Source organism: Haplochromis burtoni, unplaced genomic scaffold (assembly GCF_018398535.1).
Source record: "Haplochromis burtoni strain Fernald_Lab_line unplaced genomic scaffold, NCSU_Asbu1 Contig_46, whole genome shotgun sequence".
Classification (NCBI taxonomy): domain Eukaryota; kingdom Metazoa; phylum Chordata; class Actinopteri; order Cichliformes; family Cichlidae; genus Haplochromis; species Haplochromis burtoni.
In genome coordinates this window covers 243,229-259,745 of record NW_024582407.1, presented here as the reverse complement: position 1 = coordinate 259,745, position 16,517 = coordinate 243,229, and the positions used below count along the sequence as shown (strand labels likewise).

The 16,517-nt window shown below is 37.7% G+C and overlaps 3 protein-coding genes and 2 non-coding genes across 5 annotated transcripts in view; 4 read left to right on the top strand and 1 right to left on the bottom strand.

Moving 5' to 3' along the window:
- Positions 1-1,313, top strand: part of LOC102311543 (myelin and lymphocyte protein) — a 7,691-nt gene extending 6,378 nt beyond the window's left edge. The window contains exons 3-4 of the mRNA XM_005941290.2: positions 57-218; positions 840-1,313. Of these exons, the coding sequence (XP_005941352.1) occupies positions 57-218; positions 840-914 (237 nt within the window). The 3' untranslated portion in view covers positions 915-1,313. The remainder of the gene's footprint in view (positions 1-56; positions 219-839) is intronic.
- Positions 1,314-3,597: 2,284 nt separating this feature from the next.
- On the top strand, positions 3,598-10,376 carry LOC102310408 (mal, T cell differentiation protein). The gene is made up of 4 exons (XM_005941286.2): positions 3,598-3,868; positions 6,996-7,163; positions 7,260-7,382; positions 8,512-10,376. The coding sequence occupies exons 1-4, from the start codon at positions 3,776-3,778 to the stop codon at positions 8,584-8,586; spliced, it is 459 nt and encodes a 152-aa protein (XP_005941348.1). The 5' UTR covers positions 3,598-3,775; the 3' UTR covers positions 8,587-10,376.
- A 202-nt stretch (positions 10,377-10,578) lies between these two features.
- On the top strand, positions 10,579-10,821 carry trnai-uau. Its single transcript has 2 exons — positions 10,579-10,616; positions 10,786-10,821. It is a non-coding gene; the product is annotated as a tRNA-Ile (tRNA).
- A 344-nt stretch (positions 10,822-11,165) lies between these two features.
- On the top strand, positions 11,166-11,259 carry trnai-uau. The gene is made up of 2 exons: positions 11,166-11,203; positions 11,224-11,259. It is a non-coding gene; the product is annotated as a tRNA-Ile (tRNA).
- An 844-nt stretch (positions 11,260-12,103) lies between these two features.
- mrps5 (mitochondrial ribosomal protein S5) overlaps positions 12,104-16,517 on the bottom strand; it is a 28,903-nt gene continuing 24,489 nt past the window's right edge. Inside the window, exons 9-12 of the mRNA XM_005941285.2 lie at positions 15,941-15,998; positions 14,022-14,084; positions 13,700-13,836; positions 12,104-12,690 (exon numbers count right to left, since the gene is read on the bottom strand). Coding sequence (XP_005941347.1) covers positions 12,466-12,690; positions 13,700-13,836; positions 14,022-14,084; positions 15,941-15,998 — 483 coding nt within the window. The 3' untranslated portion in view covers positions 12,104-12,465. The remainder of the gene's footprint in view (positions 12,691-13,699; positions 13,837-14,021; positions 14,085-15,940; positions 15,999-16,517) is intronic.

Below are 16,517 nucleotides of genomic sequence, written 5' to 3'. Positions count from 1 at the left end.
TTTTTTTTTTTTTAAATTTCCTTCTTCTTATTTTTTCTCTATATTTCAATTTGCAGGATACAGGCTATCATTTTGTGGCGGTGGTTTTCTTCCTCAGTGCATCAGTGGATCTGGCCTATATTACCTATGAGATTGGACAACAAGTTAAACTTGCACAAGTTCTAGCATTACCAACAGCTGAACTGCTCAAAATATACCGACTGTACATTTCTGCAGTGGTACGTAAAACACATTAAGGGAACTCTCAGATCTTGAAGAATGAGATATCCAAATTAAAAGTATGTACTGACATATTTTGAAATTGGATTAAGAATATGTCAGTTCTACAATGACTACTGTTCCCTAATTTGTTTATTTATTTATGATTTTTTGAGCAGCATATGAAATAAGATAAGTTCTTATATAATAAATGAACTGCTTGATGGTAATATTATATCATTATTTACTAAAACAAGTGGAAATAACGAATCTTGTACTTGTATTTCTGACAAATTCACTTTATTCTGGACAATTTTAGCACAACATACTGAAATTATCCAACTCTTTTGGTAATTTTTAAAGTAGTTGTAAAAGAACAAAGCTTTAAAATGTTTTAACAATGTAATTTGTTGAACAGTACAAATGTAGATGTGTAAACATTTCTCTTATGTCAAGGAATTGAAAATGTAATTATGGAAGATACTGAAAATATGCAAGTAAAGTATATGTGTCTCAAATTGTAATTGCTAAAACAAGGAAAGTTATCAAATCAAAGTTATAAGTTAAGTTAAAATCTTTAAAGTCTTGTACCTCAAAGTGACCATCTCCATCATCCATCTGTGTTTCTGTCTGTTTTTTAGGTGATGTCCTATGTGGCCACTCTTCTCTACTTCGTCCATGCCATATTCTCTGCCATTCGATGGAAGAGGTCCTAAAACAAGTCACCAACTCAAGAGAAAAACAACAACAAAAAAACGAATAATCACATAGCTTTCACAAATACATTGAGAGGAAAATTATTTGTATGCATTTATTTTGAATCAATATGCCCAAACATCAAATTGATGAAAAAGTGGAAAACACACTCAAACAAAAATTATATTATCACATTAGCCTACCTCACAATTTTCAATGTTGTTTTTTAGAATCCATCCATGTGAAGTGAGAATTATAAGTTTTCAGAATTAAATGTTGTTTAAAGATGGATGAGTGTAAATAACTAATGAAATTACTAATCTAAACAGAAGCAGGAATGGTATTATCATAACTTTTGATTTCTTTGATTTTTCACTGTAACTTTCAATAGTATACAATTTAAAAGCTCAGTTCACAAATTTTATTGCACACTCACACACAAAAAAAACACAAATGCATTTTTTAAAACTCAAGATCTGTCCTAATTTTCTTTAAATATATTTCTGAGACATTTTAAAAAAAGATGTTTCCTTCAGTTTCTGTAAGTAAACCACGTCAATGATGTAGGCTTAAAGACAAATCTTTCTGCATCTACCATACTAGTAACACACTAGTAACATGCCCTAATATGATAGCTGAAATTTCAATATTTGCTATATATCTGTTTTGCCTGAATTAGATAGTGGAGAGAAGAAGGGACAAAAAGGGAAAGACATACAGCCTTAGGCTAGAGTTTAACAGAATTGCATCTAACCTTGTGGCATACAGTCACCTGTTCATCGTGTGAGCTAAACCAGCACCACAGCATTTAAATATTTCCAACATTTGTCACACAACTTACTTCTACAGCTTAACACAGTTAGACTTTTAGTTTGCTCTCACAAAAAAACATTTATAAAACTGAAGCAGGAAAAGCAGGAGGATTGTGACTTTAGTTCCTACAGAAGACAAGGCCAACGATAAATGGAATGCGTTCTATATTTCATCTGTTGCAACTTGATGGCCCAAGCTAAAATAATGATCACTTTGATGGTGATCTACCCATTTATTCAGCTAAAGTGCGAGCCGCTACAAGGGTATGATTGGACTGACACTAGAGGCATTGTCAGATGCATGTGTTGTTGTCTATAGTTCCGCAGTGACTGTGTTTACAATGTTAAATTGTCTTGGATTAGCAACACTTGAGCTTTATTTATATAGATATATTAATTTGTTTCATTGTTTCTTTGCTCTCATCTTATTTCTTTCAATCATAGAGTGATGTAGCAGTTACCTGCAGTGTAGTGTTGCAGTGTAACCACTATTAGAGCTTCATTTCTGTAAAGGAGATAACGCTTCCTGCTGACAGCCTTTTAAACCAACTTCAATACACTAGATTTTGGGCCTTTTTCAAAGGCTTGGTGTTTATGCATGGCATGGCTGGCGATTTGAAATTTGATGATGTAAATGTCTAGATGATTCACTTCACACTTTTGTCTTGGAATCTCCATTGTGAAATAAAAGAATTGGACATTGGAATATTATGTGTTTTGTTTGTTGAGGGTGTCAACATTAGCAAAGACTGACAGCATGAGTCAGAGATCACATGTTGTGGGAGAAAACAAACAGCGTCAATTTCATTGTTTTCATTGTTTTGAAGAATGAAATACTATGTAACAACAGACCTGAGCTGTCAGGTAAATCTTCTAATTGCACAGAGATAAAAAAGACAACAAAAACTTATACAATCCCCATTTGATTAAAACTACAGGCTGGTGAAGATTGTCCAATCAAATAGTGTAAAATACAGATTTAATACAGATGTAAATGTTCTAAGAACATTTATACCAGTCGTACCCTTTATAAAATAGAACAAGGAGTCAGTGAACCATCCCATTGGTTTATTGTTCTCAGTGCATTCAGGATCGTATCTATAGGCAACGACCTGCTGAAGTTCACACTGAGCATCAGAAATGGGGACAAAAGTTTATTTAACTGAATTTGAGAGCTGTTGGTGCCAGATGGCTTGGTCTGAGTATCTCAGAAACTGCTGATCTGTTGGGATTTTCCAGAGGTCAGAGAAGAACAACCAGACTGCTTTGAGCTGATGTAACAGAAACTCATTTCCTAGAAAAATATCCAATGTTAGCAGTTAAATGCTCCACCACCAGCTAGTTGCAAACAAAGTTTTTTGTTTGCCTACTGTTGCTGGAAACTGATACCAGGGGAGGTAATGATGTAGAACACTAACACTTTGAGCTCATAAGCCAAAACAGCAACTAGAAACATGGTGCTATAAATGCTAAAGGGAGATGCGAGGCCTGTCAGCCCTCACACTGGACATGCTCATTTGATCCATTGTTGAAATTAATTATTGATTAGTGCAGCTCAAAACGAAGCCTTGTGTCTGTGAGATCAAAGTAGACTGTCTTAACCCACAATCATTAGAATCTATATTTTGAAAAGAAACCTGTTAAAGTCTCTGTGTGCAATACAAATAGAGGCTTGAGGCATTTTTCTAACACAAAGAAAGGGTTTATAGGTTAGTGGGAACTGAAAAGTCAGTGAAGTGTGTCTTTACTCAATAGCAACAGCAAAGATATTAAATCAGTAGACTCAACTTAGCCTGCGGCCACAAGATCTCTCATCAAGTTTTTTGAAAGCCCCGTCACAAGTCACCAGTTCACATTGAATTCCAGGCAACGTTCAGTGCTGTAAGGCGAAGGGTGTGTCTGGTTTGCTGTTGTGGGAAGGGATCTCTCCCCCACAATAGCAGAACGGGTCTGACTGCTCACCTGACTTTCTTAAAAGGGTCATTTACACCTGCTGCTGCACCGTTAGTCCAGAGGAAAGAGCAAGGTGCTCACTGTTAAATCAGCACTGGGAGAAGGAAGAGGCAGAGATGGCTGCAACAACTGCTCAGCCCATGGGGAGCCTGCCCAGTGGACTGGGAATATGCACCACCGCACCGGATATATTTTACATACCTGAACTGGTAAGTGGGCAATGACAGACAACAATGACTATGATCTTCAGGTCATTAAGTATTCTCTTCAGGATGCAGTTACAATTTTATAGTTCTCATTTTAAAGTATTTTAAATACGACAAATATTTCATTAAGGTGTGTCATGGCAACAAGTTCATATATATATATGAGTTAAATAAGCCTTCGGCTCATATAAATACTTCATATGATGCCTAAAATTGATGCCTAAACTATTTTTACAGGATAAACGACAATTGGTAACAGTGCTATGTATTGGGTGTGAGTTTAAGGATGACCAAAACTCAAACTTCTTTTCACCAAAATAAATTACCTGCTGGTATTTCTGATAATTTAGTGGTCCTATATCTCAGTGGGCCTATAGCTTCATATAGTAGCCACACTGTTTTAGGATAAAAATGCACAATTTGGAGATAGAGAGTCAGTGGAGATAATTCTTCATGTGGGAGGAGCATCATCTCTCTTCACATCTCACATTTCACTTATATTGTGTCTCTGATAATAAGAAAGAATGCGGCCGGCTCTTCTTCACCCTGACTGATTACAAAGGACACTCGTATAACAACTAAAAAAACAAAACTGCACAGATAAAGATCTTTTATTCTCACAACCAATACCCTCACTAAAGTTTTAGTTTGTTTATTTTGGCTCTGCTCAGCCAGTCATGCTGTTATATTGTATGAGTTAAAAACATGAACATTTTCATATCTTGAAGACTGATGAGTTTCGAACACAAAATGCGAATGCAGTAAGAAGCCCTTTATGAACTGTTTCAGTTCACCAATGACTAAACTGCACTGGAAACACTTGCTGTATAAACAAGTTATTTTACCTGTTCCAAAGTGTACAGTTCATTTAACAATTAATGAACTAATTAGCCAATTGTGTGGCCGGAATGTAATGGATTTAAGCACATAGATATGGTCAAGATGACCCACTGAAATTTGAATTGAGTGTCAATATGGGGACAGGTGATTTAAGTGACTTTGAGTGCGGTATGGTTGTTGGTACCAGATGGACTCCTATGGGTATTTCATAAATTGCTAATCTGCTGCTATTTTCCCACAAAACAATGTCTAGGGTTTATAGAGAATGGCCAGAAAAACATAAATGCCAGAGAACTCTTTCATGCTGAAGCAACAGTAAGTCAAATAGCCGTTTTTTTTTCAGCCATCTCTAAATGCCTAACCTCGAAGTAAAGTACGGGTGACAAGCAGCAGAGTACCATACTTGGTGGGAACCCAGGCTAGGATCACCAAATTTGGACAATAGAAGACGGCAAAAGTGCTGTGTGTCCTGAGGAGCCGTGAATTTACTGTAAGCTTTGAATCTGGCCTAAACATGGCTACATTCTGCATTGTTTTAGCAGTTTAGGTTCCTGTTGGTGTAAAAGTCTGGATGATAGTTTCTTAGCACATGTAGTACCAATTCAGAATTGTTAAAATACCACATCCTACCTGAATTTTGTTGCTAACCATGTCCATACATTTATGGATACCTCTGTTTACTGTGACCTACTGGCACAATGAACAGAGAGACTACACTCATAACATTTGCCTCCCTTTTTAAGCTGTCAGTGAAATGTCCTTGTGTTTTATATTCGATGAGTCAGATAAATATTTTTGATATTTATATTCATGCACTGTTGCCTGTTCTTATTTCCTGGTTATGATATTAGAATTTAAAAGACAGCTCTTGACTTATGAAGGAACTTTAATTAGGTTTAGACTAAAGGTAAATAAAAACAATCATATTTGAACGTTATGCTTAGCTAATGATGGCAAGCTTGACTGATAAGGTGAACGCAATGTATAGAAACAGTAGAGACAGAGATTAGTGTTTTAATGGGCTGTTGAAAATCAACATTACCATCAATGTTTATTAAGTGTGGTAAAATAAACCCTTAAGTGTGTATTTCAGATATTTTTTTCCACTAGTCTTAGATGAGCCCAAAATTGAAACATTGACCCTTGTATGAAAAAACTTTTCTTTTGAGGTGTTTTGTCTGAATAGAGGAACAAACATTTTCCCAGTAAGGCGTGAACTCCTAACCTTAGCAATGCTCTGAAGTACACTAAAGTTGAAGCTAATTTGGTGATTGCTTTATTTATGATGTTGTAATATCAGAAAGCTTCCACCATCTGCTGGCTAAGTCTGTTTTAGATTTCAATTTTAGATTTCCCCTGGATTTCAGTTGCGGACATCATTGTTCTGCGATGTCCCAGTTGTGGCTTTTGTGGGTTTTAATGAACATGTGGAATGTTCATTTCAGATTTCAGATTGCAATCTGAAATAACTGCAAGTTATGAGTTAGCGTGATTATAAATTCCACATCAGTCAAGCTCCAGTGTCACAATTGGTCAGCGTGTGGTACTTATAAGTCAGTACACTGCAGAGCAATGCCAACATTGTGAGTTAATAAATGACATCACTGAAGCTATTGAGCACTGTGGCCCTTCTTCATACTCAGATAATTTACAGAAATCCTTAAATGATGGATGTAATTTCTCTTTCTATGGCAAGTTTGGCTTAAAGGAACAATCCATATTGCACAGTAAGCACAGGATAAAGCTCTTTTAGAGTAACAATGTTATATTTTAAATCCCACACGACCACCTGTTTTAAAGTCTTTAATTACTGGTTGCTTTTTATGCAAGAGTAACTTATTTTAAGCATGTCATGTGTTTTGCATTATGCACTTAGGTCATATTTATGGTTATTATTAGTTTAAAATAAAATTGAAATGGCTTTTACAGAGCCTCCTTATAATTTACGATGTAATGTTTAATAAATGAGCAAACTTAGTTGTTTTTAATTCAATTCAAGTTAATGTTAGATGTGTTGTTTTTTTGGTTTTTTTTGTTACATATTTTATCTTTTTTAGAAAGCTCACATTTTGTTACCATTGCTACTGTTTCTAGTCTTCTTGCTTACCTAAGCCCAGCTGAGCTAAGCTTAGGTAAACTAAGGTTAAATGTGCTGGCTGTAGATTCCTATTCACTGAATATGTCCAACTCTTCACTAGAAAAAGAATATGATGGATTCCCATTACTTCTCATAAATGTTATAATTCAATGTGCCATCTCCATTCACGCTCTCTCTTCTTCATCTCTGCAGGTATTTGGTGGTTTGGTTTGGATTCTTGTTGCATCGACACACGTGGACCCACCGAACCCTCTGGGGTGGGTGATGTTCGTCTCTGTTTTCTGCTTCGTCATGACCTTCCTCTGGATGATCATCTTCGCTGCCGGAGGTCATAAAAACAGTTCTCCCTGGGCTGCTGCTGTAAGAGAGATGCAATAGTCAGACACCGAATAAAATTTAGAAAAATTAATGGGTTATGACCTTGTTGTAAAAATGTTTTAATCTCTGTTTGTGAAGGATTTTGCTTACCATGGCCTGGCAGCGCTCTTTTTTCTAAGTGCAGGGGTGGATTTGGCTATCATCACCATCAGGGTGAAAGACGGTGACCTTAAAATCTACAGGACTTACATTTCTGCTGTGGTAAGTACAATAACTCCAATAGAGCTGTCCAAAATATTTGTTCAAATTTACTTTTATTTAATATATTTAATTAATCAACTTATTTAAAATTATTTTGACTTCTTTTGAATACTCAGGAAATATACCTATCCAATTCCTCCAGCATGGCTAATCAATACATGCCATAGTCAGAGGTTTACTGTCTTCCAGCAAAGTCTGGGAGACAGTCAAAGAGCATGGAGGAAATTCCAGGATTATCCTGGAAGAACTGGACAGGGCCGTAGAAGGCCCCCAAAGCAGGACTGGCATTTGTGCTCCTTTGTGCAAGGAGGAATGAGCACTACCAGAGCCCTAAAAAACAACCTCCAGCATGTCACTGGTGTGCATATCTTGTATCAAATAATCAGAAACAGACTTTACAACAGCTGCCTCAGGGCCGAGTGTCCTCTAGTTGGCTCTGCGATCACTGCCTAGCACTGTGCAGCCCGAGTGGCAATTGCCATAGAATATCAGAATTGGTAGGTCCGCCACTGGTCCACTGGTGCACTGTGCTGGTCACAGATGAAAAAAGGCTGATCTTTAGCACATGCGTCTGCACGTGGGGCCCACACAAAATACTGAGTTCCATTTTGAGTTGCTGCAAAGAAATTTCAGAAAAATGGACCAGGCTGCTGCATTATTTTTGAATTCAGCCATCTTTAGGTTGAAAATGATGTGGCATCCTTTCATTTCTAACACATAACCTAGGTCATATCAATACAGATATGCAGAATGATTTTTTTCCATTGAAATCTGATTTGTTTTAAAAGTGTTCCTTTAATTTTTTTGGACAGTATGTTAATGTTGAGATAAAGTGATCAGAGATTGCACAATAAACTATAAACCAGGGGTGGGCAACTCCAGGCCTCGAGGGCGGGTGTACTTCATGTGAATTTCCTTTCACTTCAGAGAGAGCCACCTATGTGTTTTTTTGCCTTTCACTAAGCTAAGCTAACTGGCGTTTATATCTAGTATTCCATGTAATTCTTGACAAGAAACAAATATGGATTTCCCAGAATTGGATTAAAAAGAAAACTGAAACCGGAATAATAATGCAAAGGATGGACTTGGCTTTAAGTATGCTCTTTGGTTGTGTTTGTTTGTGCTTCAGGTGTTCGCCTTCGTGGCTACACTCCTGTACTTCATCCATGCCATTCTCTCAGCCATCCGATGGAAATATTTCTGAAGAGTGAATAGCAGAGCTGCAAGAAAGTAATACACTCCATCTGCTGTGCACATCTATGCCCCTGACTGTCTATGTATGTCTTTGTCTGTTGGATAATGCATTTAAGTCACATTAGATTGGTCAGAATTGGTCTTCACTGTATGTGAGAGCATGACTTTCTTGCTTTGCAACATTATCAAAATACCAAATACTCTAACATACAAAAACTCACACAGCATATACCTGAGGTCACAATGAAAAACTGCATCCCATCCTTTTTTTGGCATAACAGAGTATATTGTGAAATTGGTTGCGACTTTGTAAAGGAGAACTATAGATTTTAAAGCAGAGAAAAGACGTAAACAAATCAAAACTTATATTCTATAAACTATAAAATTCAAAGAGTAAATGATCAACTAGACAAAAGTCATATTCTTTTAACCTCAAACCTCAGAATAATGTTGTCGAGCCAGTGATTACATCTTCACAAAAAGAATGGGTCATTTTTTTCAACAGTTTAGAGAATATGGTGTCAATGCTGTTATTGTAGAATAAAATTCATCACAAACATACAAAGCTAGTAGCATTAAATACATTAAATGCATACTTATATTTTATGTTTCTCCCTTTGTATTATCTGTGTTTAAATATTAATAATATAACTGGACTTATTAAAGAAATCAAATACATGCATGTCATTAAAAAAATTAAAAAGCAAAGAGTAAAAGACAAAATAAGAGGAACAGAGTTAATGTTGCTGGATTAAATTTTTATAGTTTTGTATTCTGAAGATTATTAAAATAAGGAAAATGAACTACACTCGTCTGTATTCTTTCGTTATGTGCTCCATTTTCTCTATAAAACATCAAAAGAATCTTTGAGTTACTTGTGAGAGGCATTTGCACTCATTGGAGTTTGGTTTAACTGCTGTTATCCTTATTCTTCTTCAGAGCTGATGTTCAGTACCAACATCAAACATAATTTGATGTTTTGAATACCAGCTTTCCTTTTATTGCAAAACCATGCACATTAAAATTAAAAGAAGAATAAGAGATTTCACGGTGTTTAAAATACTCGAGTCATGGGGGGTCAAAAGAAATGAAATATCAAATGACTACTTGTCTTCACATAAAACAACAACAGAGTTATATAAAAGTTTAAATTTGCATTTAGGCATCATGAATGTATCGTCATTGACTCCGGAGGTAAGGATGTCTTGACTTGATGAGCATGAGTTGCACACAAGCGCCAATGGTGCAATTAGTCAGCACGCAGTACTTATAAGACAGTAGATTGTAGAGCAAGGCCGAGGATGAGAATTCAAACCTCAACTGCGGCACCCCACCTGCTCTCATGAGGGTTGCTTTCTCTGAGACTGTTTTCGGTCCAGGTATTGGATAAGAACGACCTTTTCTACATTACCAGTATAAACCCTCTGGATGTGTGCACCCCCACCCCCGGTGTTGGAATCAGGCAACGTGTTGTATTTCTAAGACAGTACACTGCAGATCAATGTTGAGGTTGTGAGTTTAAGCCTCATCTGGAGCAGATGTCCTCAGTTCATCTTGAAACACCAGGGCAGAGACCTTTCAAGGCTGAGTTATATAAAAGATTCAACTTGCACTTAGGCATCACCACTGTTAAAGAAGGAATACTGAGACGGCACTGCTTTCATTTTTTTGCAATCTTGGTTGTAAAAGAACTTATATGACAAGGGAGGGCAAATTGCATTGACTTTTCCAATGTTTATTTATTTTTTATTTTTTGGTTTAGGGTTTAAAAAGTGAAGCCAGTGACATTATCAGTGTAAAAGATGGACCCTGTGGTTTTTGCTGTTGTCATCTTGGTTGCAAGGAAAAAACAAACAAAAACTAAACAAAAACACCTGATCTTACAAAGATGGGCGCTCATGCATGGGCATTTTTGTTGTTGTTGTTGGCAACTGTCTCTAATAGCCAGTGTTGAATCCTCTGGTAAGAATGTCTTGACATAACTAGCACACCAAGCACACAAGCTCCAGTGGCGCAATCGGTCAGCGCGCGGTACTTATAATGTTAGCTTCATAGCATAAGTGCCTAAGTCATTTTTTTGTGTTTCAGACGGACAGGATGATGCAGCAGTGGTAGGGGAGTAAAGTTAGGCAAAAATCTAAATTTGACAAAAAAATGACTTAGGCACTTATGCTATGAAGCTAACGATAAGACAGTGCACTGTAGAGCGATGCCGAGGTTGTGAGTTCAAGACTCACCTGGAGCAAATGTGTTCTTTGGTACTTCCTCTGATAGAAATCTGAGCTCTTTTTAGGTCCAGGTATCGATAAGAACAACAGGCATCACTAGTGTTAAAGAAAGACTTGGTGAGAGCTTTGAACTGTTGTCATCTTGGTTGCATACCTCCCCCACCCCCTCACCCCCCCAAACAAAACAAAATAACCCCTAAAACTGATCTAAAAAAGGTTGCTGCTTATGTATTGGCTTTATCAACCTGGAAGCTACATTCAGTAACGTCTGAGGTTTTGGGTCAAAAAAGTGAAGCCAGTGGTGACTTGAGTTGTAAGAAGACGTCAGAATCTAGACTTGACTAATACCTCAAGCACACAAGCTCCAGTGGCGCAATCGGTGAGCGCGCGGTACTTATAAGACAGTACTTTGTAGAGCAATGCCGAGGTTGTGAGTTCAAGCCTCACCTGGAGCATCTTGACTTCATGGTCTTTGAATTGCTGAGGCACAGACCTTTTCAGTGGAAATGTCATCTGAATTTCAGGAGTGGGACCACGCCCCCTTTTCCAATACCTGCTGTTTCCCCCCCATTTTTCCCTCTCTTACTTTTCTTCATTCATTTCTCGTTAGTACATGGGGATCTGTTGGGCCCGGGAGCCGTCGCCAGTCTCCTTCGAGGCCTTCCCCAAACCGCAGCACCAGTTCACACTTCCTCATTCCCCATTGTTACCGAGGTTGTGGTCCCAGCTAGTGAAATGTTCAGCTTTATAAAAGATTAAACTTGCATTTAGGAATCAACTATGTAAAAATCTGACTACCGAGACAATGGCAGCCAGCAGTAGGCGACTCCTCTGTTTGCAAAATGAGTCAGGATTACTGGAATTACTTTGCTCAATCTAACCCTAGTTTAAACTTTGCAGCTCAGTTTATATCACCTGGTTATCACTACCTATATCTGTAGTTCTAAGAATATGACCATTTTAACTTTGCAAATCATTGACTCCACTTAAAGAAAAAGAAAGACAGGGAGTGGCTTTGTTATACATGACAAGTTGCTACTATGACTACAAGGTGGCACTTAGATTGTAGGTTTCGTGGTGAACATGCGGTTATCATTATTTTTTATCATTAATATATATTACTGTGCACTGTTGCCCAACGGACATCAAAAGTGACAAAAATATAACCTTTGTTCAACACTTTTCAATTTCTTTGCTCCATAGTTGCAGTAAAACATAAGAGGTATCCATCAGCCTCAGCTAATCAGGAATTTCATGCATTACTAAATATATCCAAAGCAAAAAGGACAAAACCCCCAATGACTTTAATAGATTTACACTTTATTATTAGCACATGTTTTGCAACAGTTCAAAATTAATTCTCAAGAGTCAGAATGTAAAATATTTCTTCTGCTGTAACATTGACTGCATCAGTATCATAGGTTTGATATGGACAATGAAGTTGGTGTTATACTGAAAAGCACTGAACTTTAGTCCTCAGTTGAGGACTCTTACAAACAGAGTCCATCACATTTTGAGACGTTAACAAAAACCAAAATTCTAGCAAACACATACTGTTACTAGAAAAAAAAACAAGTCAGATAATCCATTTGACACTGTTGGTTTCCTTCAGTCCACTCAAGTCTCCTTTGGTCTTATCCAAGCATCAGCCTTCCCACGCATTACCAGATGGTGCGTTTGACACCTGCCCAGATCGAGCGTTTCAACCCCTGTGCAGCTCGTACGTCATCCCAGTGCAGCCGGGTGTTGGGAATCTCATCCTCTGACTCTTGGTTGGGTCGTGCGCCGTCTTTGGGACTCGCCACCACCATGGGCAGAAGGCCACGCTGCGACTGAAACTCTACCACATGGAGCTGCTTCTTGTCAGCCAGAGTCTGGTGGGTTTCCTACGGAGAAACAGAAGAGGTAGACATTTTTATATGGAAACTGTTACTGGGGCTATGAACTTAGCAGCTTCTATAATATAAACTTTTTCCATAAACTTTTAGTTTTTGGAACTACAAAGTTAGTGACTTGGGAAATAAAATCCAAATGAGTATTTTCAGCAATATTTAGACAATTTTTTAAACATTATTTTCATAAAGTTTCAAAGCATCACATTTTTATAGTTAAAAAGTTGCTTGAAATCTAAATATATTTTGACCGAAGAACACATGAAACCAGTGAAGTGGAAATAGCAAAGGAAAGAGAAGTTAGGTTCAGACTGTGAAGAGCAAAATAATGATACCTACAGCTGCACTGAGAGAGCTCGGGTGAAACAGCCATTTAGAAAATGTGCTGGATTTATAACAGAAGACATAACAAGAAAACTATTGGAAAAATAAATGCAATAACTGCTTCATTTCAAATGTCTTGTTTTCATCACCACTGAAGCCCCAAATTATAACTGAAAGTAAAATAAGATTAGTTGGCCAGAATTATTAAGAAGCCAGATATTTCCCTTCAGGGATAAACTGAGAAAAAGCTACAGGTGGAGGTAATGTTGCAGTAACATTACTCAGGTGGACACAAATACAACCCCTGTCTAAACAGGCATCCATTTGCTGGGAGGTTAGCTGTACTTACAAGGTGATAATATGTCACTATTGTGTTTTCAGCATTCAGAAGGCCACCTGATATGGTGCAAATGACATCAGCAGTGAGTGTCCAGTTCCATCAGAGACCTTTACTGCAAGCCTGCTGCAGCCACTGCTCTCTTTCCCCATGTTTGCTCTCTCTTTCTCTCTATTGTTACAGTGGAGTAACAAATGGCAAAAATGATCTTTATAAAATTAAGAAAGCTAATAAGAATCTGAGCTCTTATGCTTTCATGAAAGTTTATGTTCCTGCTAAAACCTGTATGCTTTTCCAAAACCATAAAACCAATTTGTGAAAACGCCCCCAAACATTTCTTACCTGACTGGCTAATCCGGTGAAGAGAGCCCGGGTGATGTTCAGGAGATTGACTGATCCCTCTACTTTGCAATACATGTCTTTTATACCGATCAGCTTGCAAAGAGTGATGACCGCCCTGTGGCAGTGCAGACCGTAACCTGCAGACACAGACATTTTCAGGACACCACGGATATCTTAACTGCTGCTGAATGTGCAAACAGGTATCTTTCTGCTGAAAGGTCAACTGTACTTGCAACTAAGGCTGGTGGAAATGTAAAGTTTTTTCTTTTAGACTTTAGAAAATCGTGCAATAAAAGAGGACATTTTGGAAACTGAAATATACCTTTGTTTTGTTTTTTCATGCAGAGCGTCGTCCTCTTAAACTTGGAATCAATGTCATGGTAAACTATTGGAAGAGAAGAACAACAGCTTAATTATACTAACTGGCTGCAGAGCAGAGAGAAAACAAGCTGCTGTACTGAGACATAATAATCAGACCAAAATGATGCCAGAAAATTGAATTATTTTTTTTTACAAGCTTTGTGCCATTTCTGAATGAAAGCACCTGTGTTTTGTTATGCATCTTTTCCCCTGCTCTCCCTCAGGTCTCCTGTTTCTCTACCTGCCCACCAGATGTCCTTCCACATGTCAGTATTGCCTGCTCACTGGAGCAGCTGTGGCTAATTAGTTATTCAGTGACACACAGTCCTTGAGAGGGAACTGTGTGCTGCTGAATGAAGCCGATATTATAGCTTCAGGTTAAAATCTTGTTCTTGCGCTAAAGCGCTTTTACACACTTCACAGGACATTGTAGATGAGGAGAATAATCAGATCACATGTAAAGAGAGCTAATTTGTAGCAGCTGAAAGAGGTCCCGCTGTTTTCTGTCAAAGTGACAAAGTCAGAGCAGAAAGAAATCTTGCTAACTCCCACATCGGAAACACTTTTCTAAACTTAAGTAACTGAAACACTGAAATAAAAGTCTACCCTAGTTCAAACCAGTTAAAATGAGTGTGGGAATTGACTGTAATATCATCCCAGGATGTTTTGTTCTCTTACAAAAAAGGTGAAAATGTACCTAAATCAAACACAACCAAACTCGCTACTGCCTTTAGAGTAATTCAAATTCAAACAGTAGCCACTGTAAAATCAGTGCAGCTCACTGAGTATCAGACAAACAGATTGGCTAAAACCTTGCAGCAAATAAAACTTGAGCGATGGAGCAACAAAGGCGACAGAAAGTTAAATTTATCCAGGCATAATTGGAGCTTTGATACAATTATAACATTCAAAACAAGAAAGTAAACAAATGAGTCACACTGTCAGGTTGCAGATGGACACATAGGGAGAGCTGGCATGTGGCAGCATCATCTTTCCATGAGCCTAAAAACATTTTCTCAGTTTCCAATTCAAGCTGGTTGAAATACAGAACCAACAATATACACACACACAAAGACACTGACAGTGACACACATGCAGTTCTTCTGGTTTTAGACCAGAGCTGGAAGCTAACTTTCTCCTCCGGTGGGCCATTGGAGGCCGATGACTCACGCTCATTAATCTCTCAGGCTCTGCTCTCCAAAGAAGGCCAAAGAAGCCAAATTAAGTCTTACAATTAGAACGGAGAAGCAGTGCATTTTAACTCCCAAACCTTTCTTTACAAATGAATATTATAGATCATATCCTTTGTATGAGTACCAGCAGGTAATGGGAGGGTACAGTGTTGAATCAGAGGAGTACATGGAGATAAAGGCGTTGAATGAAAGTGATGCAGAGAAGAGTGGGAGAAGAGTGGGAGAAGAGGGAGTTGTAATTCTAAATTTCCTGCTACTCATGTCTTCTTCAGTTAAACCCTTCACCCATGCTCCTCTAATACTTACATAAGAACTTACACTAAATTAAACTTCTTCACACCATCATGCTTGTCTTTGCATACTGCATACGTGGCATTAAGAAGTAAAAGCAATTTTCAGGAAATGAGTTTCCTCGTTAATATGCAAATTAATTTATGCAGCAATCTCCCCCAACTAAGGCTATAATCAGATAGCCTTTTCAAAGTAGAATGAAGCATGAAATTTTGATTGTTCTGTATCGTGTTCATCAGATTCTGTTTACAGAGACAAAGGCTGGCAGGCATGTAATACTAAGTTAACATAAGCATATAATAACAGATGGAAATTTAAAATGTGAATAAACAGACCGCAGTTTTATGGAGGAAGAGAGGAAGAACAAAAGGACAAACGAAGATTCAAAGTCACTTACTGGTGTGGTCATTGTATCGTTCTATATAGTACAAGTAGTGGATGGCTCTGTTCTTGGCCTGCAAATAAGAGTTACATGACAAAAGACACACAGATTGAAATCCAGCAGTTACATTAATATAGGAAAATATATTAATACTATTAGTAGAAAAAGGCCGTGTAGTAAAGTGCTTATTATAAACATAATGAAACGCATCAAAGGAAGTCTTGAGTCTTGTCTCTTTAGATGCCATTTAGCTCACCTAATCATCTAATGTATAACCATAATAAAGTGAGTTTAAATGTGCTATATAAACAAGCTTGATTTGATTTGAAAACCTGTTTATGTTGCAGGTTTCAGCAACACTTACCCAGAAAACACTGTTGAAATATAACAATATTGAAATATAATGTTATTTCCCTAGTCAAAAGTTAAAAACTTGCATGGTAGATGATTAGATAGATAGATAGGGTGATCGTGGCTCAAGAGTTGGCAGTTCGTCATGTATTCGGAAGGTTGCCGGTTCGAGCCCCAGCTCAGACAGTCTCGTTGTTGTGTCCTTGGGCAAGACACTTCACCTACTGGTGATGGCCAGAGG